The sequence below is a fragment of the Pieris rapae genome, chromosome 15 (assembly GCF_905147795.1).
Source record: "Pieris rapae chromosome 15, ilPieRapa1.1, whole genome shotgun sequence".
Taxonomy (NCBI): domain Eukaryota; kingdom Metazoa; phylum Arthropoda; class Insecta; order Lepidoptera; family Pieridae; genus Pieris; species Pieris rapae.
The window spans coordinates 9,315,246-9,326,852 of NC_059523.1; the positions used below are offsets into that span (position 1 = coordinate 9,315,246).

The 11,607-nt window shown below is 32.5% G+C and overlaps 1 protein-coding gene across 1 annotated transcript; it reads left to right on the forward strand.

The window, feature by feature from the left end:
* The first annotated feature begins 190 nt into the window (after nt 1-190).
* Nucleotides 191-10,738, forward strand: LOC110997222 (3-hydroxy-3-methylglutaryl-coenzyme A reductase). Its single transcript, XM_022265273.2, has 2 exons — nt 191-411; nt 6,260-10,738. Exon 2 carries the CDS (start codon nt 6,265-6,267, stop codon nt 8,767-8,769), a length of 2,505 nt encoding a protein of 834 aa, XP_022120965.1. The 5' UTR covers nt 191-411; nt 6,260-6,264; the 3' UTR covers nt 8,770-10,738.
* The last annotated feature ends 869 nt before the right edge of the window (nt 10,739-11,607 follow it).

Consider the following 11,607-nt stretch of genomic DNA (forward strand, 5'->3'; position numbering starts at 1 on the left):
ATTAGTAATCAAAGTCATGTACCTTTATTATTTATAATAATACAATTCCAATACATGTACTTACCTACATTTTTTACGTTGATTGATCGTTTACTCGCAGCGCATTTCGCATTTAGAAATTACTATTCGCATTCGGAATTCAACCTCCTTCTTAACTCGACAGTCGACAGGAAGCAGACGTTCGCGTCTCACTCCATAGATTTAAATTAGTCTGTGGTCGTCAGTGGACGGACGTCAAGGAAAATGATGAAAAGTGTGTCAAAGTAATTTTATTTCACAATTTTTTAAATCGCACGATTTTCTTTAAATAAATTCCGCAATATTATAATTTTAATGATTGAAACTGTTGTGATTTGTGAAGTTTTACTATTTGGCGCAATAAGATAAAATCTTAATAAGGAAAAATATCGGGTAAGTCAGCTTTTCACATGAAATATTCACGTAACAAGAAGAGAAATTTTTGTTTTAAATAAAATCGATCCCTCGCATCACAGAAAATGATACTATAAAAAGTATTATTATATTATTATTAACATTTTTATATATGAATACCTTATGTGTAAGGAGGATGTAGATTGTTTAGAAATAATATTTTGAACAAACTAGACCTGCGTGAACGTAGGTAATTAGGTAGCATAGAAATTCATGGCATTATTTAAGTAAAATTAATGAGCTTCCGATTAAAAGTGAAACTTGTAGACGTAAACTTTCTATGTCATTCAACTCTCTCTTGTTGACCTTGATTTTTTGGCACAGATTTTTTATTGATGACTACTTGGAAGAAGCCTAGTATAACAAATATTTGTATTGTTAAACATAAATATGTGTATAGTTACAAAACCCTATAATTTTATATCAAATAATAATATTTTTAAATAGAAAATATCTGTTATAGAAAATTATTATGGTCTCTAAACACAAATTACAATAAAATCAGATTTATACTTTTAAGACAAATAAGTAAATATAAATACATCAAACATCTTATTAATGAGTCTGTTTTTATCATGATCAAGATAAAGTAATTATCTTACACATACTTAATCTGTAAATTAGGAATAATTAAATAATTGTATTCTTTTAAGTAATTTGTTAATGAATCCATTACTAATAAATCAAGTGATAAATGAAGAATATGCTTAATTAAAAGTTCTATATTTAGTAATCTATAGAATTAATCTTAAATTTAATCCAGCCAGTCTGTGTTTTATCTTATATGTGATTTTATGGCAATTGTGGTCTTTAAATACAGATATTTAATATTCTTAATTTGTAATTATTAAACAAATTTATTTTGGATTTATATCATTGCACTTCAGTGATAGTGGTGTATGCTAACGGTAAGCAAGTAATACATTTTAAGAAGGTTGTACTGGCCATACTTTATAAAAAAAATACTATAATGGGAAATGAAAATGTATGAATGAAAATGTACTGTAGATAAGATCAGTTTATCTTACTTGAACTGAAACAGCATAAAAAGGATGAATTTATACTTTCATAGTAATTCAAATAATTTTGATGTTAAAGATCTATTATGAAGTCTGTGTGTGTGATACATATGTATATGATTTTATTTATTAGGTATAATTTATACAACAAATATTAAAATTATATGGCAACCAAATGGTCTTATAATAGATTTTTTTTAAACTTTATTGACTTAATTTTTATGTATACCTAAGAACATGTAATTTTAAATTACTTATTTGTATATGTAAAAGTTTCTGCTTTTTATATTAAATATATTTTTTGTTGCTGTTGCATTCCACATATCTATCTATTTATTGGGCTGAGCTATATGTATTCCATTTACAAATTCAATGACAACTTTTTATGTATAGAATAATTTAGCAAATGTTTTGGTAATACAAGTACATGATCGAAATTTGATGATCTTTATTCTGGTACCGAGTTATTTCAAAACATTTCCTGTTGCATACAGATGGACTGATACCACATGAATGCCTTAAGAATAATAAACGTTTTGCGTCATACAACACGGAATAATTTATGACACAAAAGGTGGTTTGAAGTAACGATATTTTTGTTTTAAATTAAGAAGGATTCTTAATTTACGAAAATGATAAAATTCACACACCATGTTACTGACGGTGATAGTTTTTATATATATATATATATATTTTATGTAAGTTCAGTAATATTACCAGTATGCTAAACCCCGTCCTATGATTGACGAAGCAGATCATATAGGATTATTTAGAATATTTTGTGAAAACAAAAATATCTATTTTTAACATTAATTATAGAACTCGATTGTCTAAAACATTAACGTAAATTGAATACTCAGACATTGTTGCGAATTATATTAAATAATTAATCATTTAGCCCGGATGAGTAAGGAAAATACGCCCACGATTGTTGTAACCACATTCAAATATGTAATTGTATTGTTGACCTATGAATCAGAATTGTGCAGTTTTGGAAACGATTTAATTTCTAGGAAATAAGTTATATTTATTGCATTTGAAGAGTCCCAAAAAAACCATAGGAGCTCACAATTTAATTTATTATAGTAATAACATTCTAATTAATTTTAAATCATCAATAAATGAGACTTTTTAAACACAGGTATTATGTTATGTAACTATTATTAAATTTTTCAAGATGTTTCGTAGGACGTTTACATTTCGACGTGTGCGTAATATTTGACCATAATATCTGTTAAATAAAACTTTTTGAGCATGTTTATAAACTCACTTGAACCAAGTATTTAATACATATAAGTTTAAATTTGTTATATCACTTAAAACAGTATTTATTTAAAACAAAAACAAGCTTATAATTAGTTGCGAAATATATCGTATATTATTTTCGCAGTCAGAAATGTATTTGTTTTTTGTGTCTTAAAAGCTCGAGTCTCGAATTTGCTAAGTACCTATTGTTTGCGGTTGAAAGCGAACATGCTACGTAATTATTTATTAATTGATATTTTTGATGGACTCGTCGTAAGTGATTTTGCGTGATAATTGCAACACTGAGTTGAAATTCGTGTATATACTGAATATAATACTGAACCTTTAATTATAATTTGTAGTATCATTATCTCAATATTGTGTTGAATTTATTATTAGATTCCAGAACGTTTTAAATACTTAGATCTTGTTTCAAGAGACATTTTTTTATATTATGTTTGACAGTAAAATATATGTAAATAGTATACAAGACAAAATGGGCCAGGGTACGCATTGCGCATGCGTACCCTGAAAATAAGTTAGTAATTCATTTGAGAGTACTTAAAAACTATATAGTTTGTCGAAGCGCAATGTCTATATATAAAAGTTTAAAAAAAATAACAAAATTACAAATAATGCAAGTTCGTTAACTGGTAGATATTTGTTTGTTTTAAAAATAAATATTTTATATTTTTGTATATAAATATTTTTTCTCATTTTACGGATTATTGACGTACGGAAGTATGTAATACTAATGTTTATAAATAAAGAGCAAAACAAAAGAAATGGTGACTGATGATAACGTAACTTATATGACAAAGTTGTGCCTAGAATTCTGTCTATATAGAATACATTTATAAGTATTACGGCGCAACTTCTACCTCCACGGGACATAAAAATAAAAATAAAGTTTAGACTTAAGCTGCGCGAACCATGAATTCGTCAAAATTCAAAATGTTTTCTTTAGGTTTAAGCTTCGATTCTAAATTCTTAGACTACACTTTGCCACAGGGTTCAATCGATATGTAAAATATGTATATTATAATAGTTACGAATAGTTTTTTTTCCATACAAATACAATGAGCTCTTTATGTTAGTTTCAAAGGTCAGAAATCAGCCCCATCTTAAATGAATCGATAAATGGACTATATATTAAAATATTTTTAGTAGTTCCTGAGATAAACGTCTTGAATTTAATTTTGAGTTATAAGGCTCTTGATCTTATGGTGTTGCCTCGGCAAATGTTGCTTAACTATATTTATCGGCAGTCGATCGCGTTTAACTCTACGTTATAACGTTACGAAATAAAATAAAGTGCTGTAAACAATTAATAAATTAAAAACGATATATACGATACGATCTTAAAAGACTTATAAATTCAATTACAGGAAATTGAATTTATAAGTAAAAGGAATAATTTAGGATTTTGAATAAATTGTGATATTTGTGATAATGAATTGTTCGGATTTCGCACGAGATGATTTTATAAAGATCTTTTTAGAGCTGGGCCTCAGGTTTCTGTATCTGTTTCGTGATTATTTGTCAAAGTAATAGGCAATTAGGTGATCAGCCTTCTGTGCCTGACACACGCCGTCGACATTTTCGGTCTAAGGCAAGTTTCCTCACGATGTTTTCTTTCGCCATTATAGCGAATGTTAATGCTCACATAGAAAGCCTGCAAAGCACAGCCTGGGATCGAACCCACAACCTTAGGGATGATAATCGCACACTGAAGAAACAAATTCTTTCCCTATCAAATTATGTAATTTTAATAATGCACTTGCAATCTGCAATTTATTTTTATAATAATTGACGTAATACGCTATCATTTGGATAATTTTTATCTCGTATCATAGAGTTTATCTCAAAATAGATATAGATATATATTTTATGTAGTCTCATTGATTCAAACATCAACGAAAGAGAATTTCAATATATGACGAAAGTTCCTTTGCCCTAAAATAATCTGACCTTGAAGATTTCATAGATTTGACACATAAATTATGTATATAGCTTGTTAACATAATTAACACATAAACCAGTCTATGTTGACATATTATGTATTCGTGTTTGCTAACTGATCTAAGGTTACAGGTTCATATAGTGAAGGCCAAAGATTTTAATGTAAATAAGGATGTGTTAGAAGGACAAAGGTGCCCAATTCCTGAATGTATATATAGTGTATATAGAGTCATTATGGACTTTACATAAACTCACATGTATTCGTTCATAACATTATTCGTTTCGATAACATAATAATAATCACGAAATACACAGATTTTAAAAATTAATTTAAAAGGATGTTGACCTTTAACAAAGTATTAGTAGTCCCTATCATTTTGTCCACCATCAGAATATTCCAGATCATTTATATCTTCAAAAAGCAGTAATCTTAAATACTACTAGAAAAACCCGCGAATTTGTACAATATAACTAAACTTCAACCAGGATCATATATCGATCAAATTCTCTAAATAAAAAAAAATAAAAATAAATCATCTATTCATGTTGGTAACACTATGTGGGTACACTTATGAACGTCAAAAAAAAGACATTTAATGTATTTAAATCTTACATTTACTGCCAGTTCTAAAATTACGGGCGTAGAAAGTTAAAAAGCTAAAGTAAATTGTTACAAAACATAATATGTAATAATAATCACTTAATTGGATTGTAATCATTTTCTCCAATGCTTAAACTCTACCGAATCTTATATCATGTCTTTTTAGATTTATCAAAAGAATTATTCAAATGATTTTAATTACACTCAGTTGGTTGATCTTCGTTTTAATAGTCAAAGAAAGGAGAATTTATATTTGGGATTTCACTGACCGCATTAATATAAAAAAGCTCCACAAGTCTGTTTTGGAGCGTATGATATACATACAACACAATATTTGTAACAAATAAGTAAATGAATTTATCAATACATATAAATAGAGAGATACCCGAGAATGATATAGATAGTATTGTGTAATATTTTTGCTACATCTAGTACGTGTATGCATAAGAAAAGCTTCTTATACGTCATCATAGCGTTTGAAGAGCCTTCACACATTCAGAACCACATTAAATCGCAATTCTTTTATCAATTTATATGTAGCACCAGACGTACATAATATAAATGTTATAAAAATATATATTTTATCAAATATACTTTACGTGAAATCATGCAGAGAAATCGTGATTATATAAAAAATATAATATTGATTATAATTTCACAAGTGTCGTTATAAATATAAGAATTATATATTATTAAATAGTAATTATTGAAACAATGATACATTGTATATTTTTTGCAAAATAATGCAATTATATGAATAAATATAGACTTTTTCTATTATTGTATTCGTATTATACAATAATAGAAAAATAGTCGACAGTCGAAATCGACATATCATACTTGCTTATCAAGATAAAATGGTCTGAAATTGTTATAAAATCTACGTTAATACATTATATATTGTAGGATTAAACTCTAATATTTAAATTTTAAAGTTATGAGATTATTATATCAAACGTATAGCAAATATACATACTAAAATTATTTCCTTTGTCCACAGGCAAGATGAAGGTTTGGGGGGCGCACGGCGAGTTTTGTGCAAGACATCAGTGGGAAGTGATCGTGGCCACCTTGGCTCTATTAGCCTGTGCAGCCAGTGTCGAGCGTCATGCATCAGGGCAAGGATCCGAAAGGTGCGCGGGTTGGGCCAGAGCCTGCCCCGGCCTCGAAGCGGAGTATCAAGCTGCAGACGCCGTCATAATGACCATTGTGCGCTGTTCTGCCCTTCTATACGCCTACTACCAAGTCTCGAACCTTCAAAAAATCGCCTCCAAGTACCTCCTAATCATCGCCGGTGTCTTCTCAACTTTCGCCAGTTTTATATTCACGTCTGCATTAGCTAGCTTATTTTGGACTGAGTTAGCGAGTATTAAAGATGCCCCGTTTTTATTCCTACTAGTCGCTGATGTAGCGAGAGGTGCGAGAATGGCGAAAGCTGGCTGGAGCGCGGGAGAGGACCAAGGAAAGAGGGTAGGGCGGGCTTTATCGTTACTGGGACCGACAGCTACGTTAGATACGCTTCTAGCGGTTCTTCTAGTCGGTGTTGGTGGATTATCAGGGGTGCCCAGATTGGAACACATGTGCACATTTGCCTGTTTAGCCTTGATGGTTGATTACCTAGTATTCGTTACGTTTTATCCTGCCTGCTTGTCGTTGGTAGCGGACTTTGCATCTGGTAAAAAAGATTTGACTGGAGATAACCCGTTCATGGAAACCGACTTGAAACCTAACCCTGTCGTTCAAAGAGTAAAGATGATTATGGCTGCTGGATTGCTTTGTGTTCATCTTACGAGCAGATGGCCTTGGGCAAGAGATAACGGAATGATGGACGGCTCGCTGAGCAACAGTTTCAAGCCGTCACCGCATGATAACGTTCTACTGCACTCATACATTAAGTGGTTCTCTGTATCCGCTGATTATCTCGTAATTGCAACTTTACTATGCGCTCTGATTATCAAATTTATTTTCTTTGAAGAACAAAGGAACTGGGTTATCGATATGAACGACCTAACTGTTAAAGAAGTGGTGCATAACGACAAACCGGTGTTTACGTTGGGAGAGGACGTGAAGGCTGACGCAGGCATACAAACGGAGGACTTTTTAGGCTGTGATGAAGCTGAATGGCCAACGCTATCGCCAAGCTCTTCTGTTGCCAAATTGAACTCCAAGAAACGACCGATGGCAGAATGCCTGGAAATTTATCGATCAGAAGGAGATTGCACTTCATTGAGTGACGAAGAAGTCGTAATGCTAGTGGAACAGTCTCATATTCCCTTACACAGACTAGAAGTTGTTTTATGCGATCCTTTAAGAGGTGTGAGATTGCGCAGAAAAGTAATATCATCAAGATTTCAGACCGAAAACGCAATAAAAACTTTACCGTACTTAAATTATGATTATAGCAAAGTGATGAACGCATGTTGCGAAAATGTAATCGGATTTGTCGGTATACCCGTCGGCTATGCAGGTCCATTAGTAGTAGATGGAAAGCCTTATATGATACCGATGGCTACTACAGAAGGTGCTCTGGTCGCTTCAACAAATAGAGGAGCTAAAGCGATTGGACCTAGAGGTGTTACTAGTGTAGTTGAAGATATTGGAATGACTCGAGCGCCGGCCGTGAAACTACCAAACGTTGTACGAGCGTTAGAGTGCCGCCAGTGGTTAGACAATAAAGAAAATTATGAATTGATCAAAGAAGCGTTCGACTCAACATCAAGGTTTGCCCGGCTTCAAGAAGTTCACATTGGTGTTGATGGCGCAACGCTTTATCTAAGATTCAGAGCAACAACCGGTGATGCAATGGGCATGAACATGGTATCGAAGGGTGCAGAGAATGCATTGAAAGTCCTCAAAAAATTCTTCCCCGATATGGAAGTTATCAGTCTCTCGGGTAACTACTGCTCAGATAAAAAAGCGGCATCTATAAACTGGGTAAAAGGGCGTGGTAAGCGAGTTGTCTGCGAAACGACAGTCTCTGCTGAGAATTTACGTACAATTTTAAAATCCGATGCAAAAACGCTAGCGCGGTGTAATAAAATCAAGAACCTGTCGGGGTCAGCGCTAGCTGGCTCCATTGGAGGTAACAACGCCCATGCTGCTAACATGGTGACGGCCATCTTTATAGCTACAGGACAGGACCCAGCTCAGAATGTAACGAGCAGTAACTGTTCCACCAGCATGGAGGTTTGTGGGGAGAATAGGGACGAATTATATGTTACTTGTACCATGCCTTGTCTGGAAGTCGGTACTGTAGGTGGGGGAACAGTTTTGACAGGTCAAAGCGCGTGCTTAGAGATCCTAGGTGTAAAGGGAGCTGGCGTAAGACCCGCAGAGAATTCGGCAAGATTAGGTTCATTAATTTGCGCAACTGTGCTAGCCGGCGAGTTGAGTTTGATGGCTGCCCTCGTGAATTCCGATTTGGTAAAATCTCATATGCGGCATAACAGATCCACGGTGAATGTCCAAGGTTCAACTAATGACATGACATTAAAAGTACCAAAGTTATAACGTGGCCTTTTATTCGTTTTAGAATTTTTAGTGCTTGGCTGAGGCTTAAACTGTTTGAGGCTTACATTTTGTTGAATAATCTTCGTGCTTCCATTTTTAATGAACATTTTGAAAGATAAAACTTGGTCGATATTATCGTAAAAATTGTTACAAATAACTCGACTTTGACATAATGCATATGTATTTTCTTCGCGGTTTGAGAGTTGGGTTTTATTACCTTACAGTGCGCAGTGGTAGTATATACATATTGCGATTTGTTTTAGAAGTTTTAAGGATTTTATTATATGTAAGTCGGTACTAACTGAGGACTGTTGATGCACAAATTGATATGATAAAGTACTTAACAGTTTATTGCCACGATTTTAATAAAAATATCGTTTTATTGTGTAAATCGTTTAATGTTTTTCTTGACGTCCGTAACTGAAAGTGCTTCTAACGAACCTTGACAAATAAATGAATGCAAATTTTGTAATACCGTTGCTGTAATATCAAAATCTGCAAATGATATCGTCTTTAGTTTATCGGATTTAAACGCGAATCTAATACTTGACGTTTCGCATAAATTCAGTGTCTTAACACAGCCCTTTGAAGCCTTCAGTATAGTTTCGCTTTTAAGTTCTAAAAGTTATAGTAAAAACTAAAAACACAGAAAAATGGCAAATGTTAAATTATCCTAGTTATTATTATAAGCATTAAACACTTCTTTTATCATTCATAAGAATACGTGTTATCAAATCCAGCTGTTTTATGTAATCGTTACATAAAATTCGAGTTATGTATTGGCATAATTGATGGAAGACCATTTTCGATGTCATTCAAGTATTAAGTGTTCCAAATATAGGACTGGATTGTTTCACTTGCGGTCATGTCTTTAACTAGAAAAGTACTTGGACTCGTAATTTGGCAAGATTACATCATAGCGAGTGTCCTAAAAAATAATTTCTGCCTAATTATTTCAATTTATCTTTAAAGTGACATAGACAATGATTTAAAATTAAAAACTTGATACATCATATGTTATCTTTAATAGAACGACCGTATTTCAAACGTTATGACGTTTCGTAATGCATCCTTGAAAAATCACAGATTGCGTATTTTACGCTAAGAACAAGGCCTCTTACGAAAATGGTTGACGTTAATTTTGGCGGGAAATGTCAACAGTGTGACTTTAGCAGAATGTGGTCTAATTACAGTTGTGTATTTTTTCGACGTAAAAGGTCTTTATAAATTCTTTAAAAAGTTCTCTTTAGTATAGATTAAATGTAGTTGGTATACGGATTCGGCTATTTTAGGTATTAAAAGCGAAGAAAAATTGTAACCTGACCGATAATTTAAAGATATTTAAAATCAAGACGATAGCATTTGTTTTTGACAAATCGAAGTGTGAAGAAAGTTTTTATTTGAAGTTTGTGAATTCTATTTAAATGTCTACTCATGGTTTGGTTTTGTTTCAATACAGTAAAATAATACAAACACATGTTTTAATTATATTATGTTGTTAATTTTTGTTGCTTATGATTGTGGTTCCACTGGTTTAATAATGGAATGGCACGGGAATCCCACTTAATCAAGGTTGGTTACAAAAATAGCCGTGACACAGTGTACTTTTCTCCAAATCGAGTTTGATCAGAATTGCAATATTCAACTTACGGACAACCGTTGGTAAAAACACCTAGAAAATATATGATATAGAAAAATGTCACGTAGATAGAAAATGTTAGAATAAAGATTATATATTATTGTTTCTTAATGCATATTTGTAGAGATTTTTTTATGTGTTTATTTAAAAAATATCGATTTATATACGAACGATGGTTTGGAAGGTTCGCCCGAAGACATTAGCAACACCGATCTGTCCCAATGGACTTTATAGATAGTAGACTGATATTATAAATCTAAGTTAATATTAAATATTTATTGTAAATACAATGGGTGTGGCAGTCACTTAAATAAATTATAATTATTTTTAGTCGTGTTTTATTCGCACATCGATTACCTGACATCTACACGAAATTCTTGCATGTTTGGTCAACTCTGTAATTACAATTTTAAGAGTTTAGACGTGTAGCTAACATACAGTAATCTATCAAGTATATTCGCGATATCTCTATCTGAATCCTTGCACCTACATTAAATATTTAAAAAATATCACGATGAATATATGAGATATAAGAAATAAGATGATATTATTTCTTCAGTTTTTTTAACAAAGTTTGTTAAGGCTAAAATATGATTGCCTCGATTGACATTCGAACTGTCGACAACCACTCATCCTCCTCAGCAGCAGACTTAGATCCTTTTGCGTTGCGTAGAGATGTGAGATGATGTCTTTCTGCATCTTCTACCACATTTACCTTGACTTGTTCAGAGGAGTTGTTCGCTTTAGCACTTGCAACTGAGTTTCGTCAACGCACGTTGAGGCAGAAGACGAAATACCACCCGTATCACCTCGACGTGCGTCGTTTCAAAACGTCAAGACAGTTTTTCCCCTACACCAGCAAGCACTATGTGGAACCAGCTGCCTACTGAAGTATTTCCGAACCAATTCGACTTAGGGCCCTTCAAGAAAAGAGCGTACCATTGCCTAAAAGGCCCGTAACGCACTTAGGAGCCTTCTGGCAACTTAACTGTCCATAGACTGCGGTAACATAATACAAAATTCATCATATTTTACAATATAAAAAATTCTGTTAAAAATTCCTACGTTGGTACGCTATATACATAAATAATGTTTAATTTACATCAGTCTTCTCAGGAATTTATCGCATCATCACGGGTTTTCCTTATCAATTGTCTTGAATTTTAAAACTTGACTCATAATTTATCAACTATCATTAA

Bases quoted from the DNA above. Each gene is read 5' to 3' on its own strand.
- LOC110997222 (XM_022265273.2), top strand. From the start codon at position 6,265: ATGAAGGTTTGGGGGGCGCACGGCGAGTTTTGTGCAAGACATCAGTGG.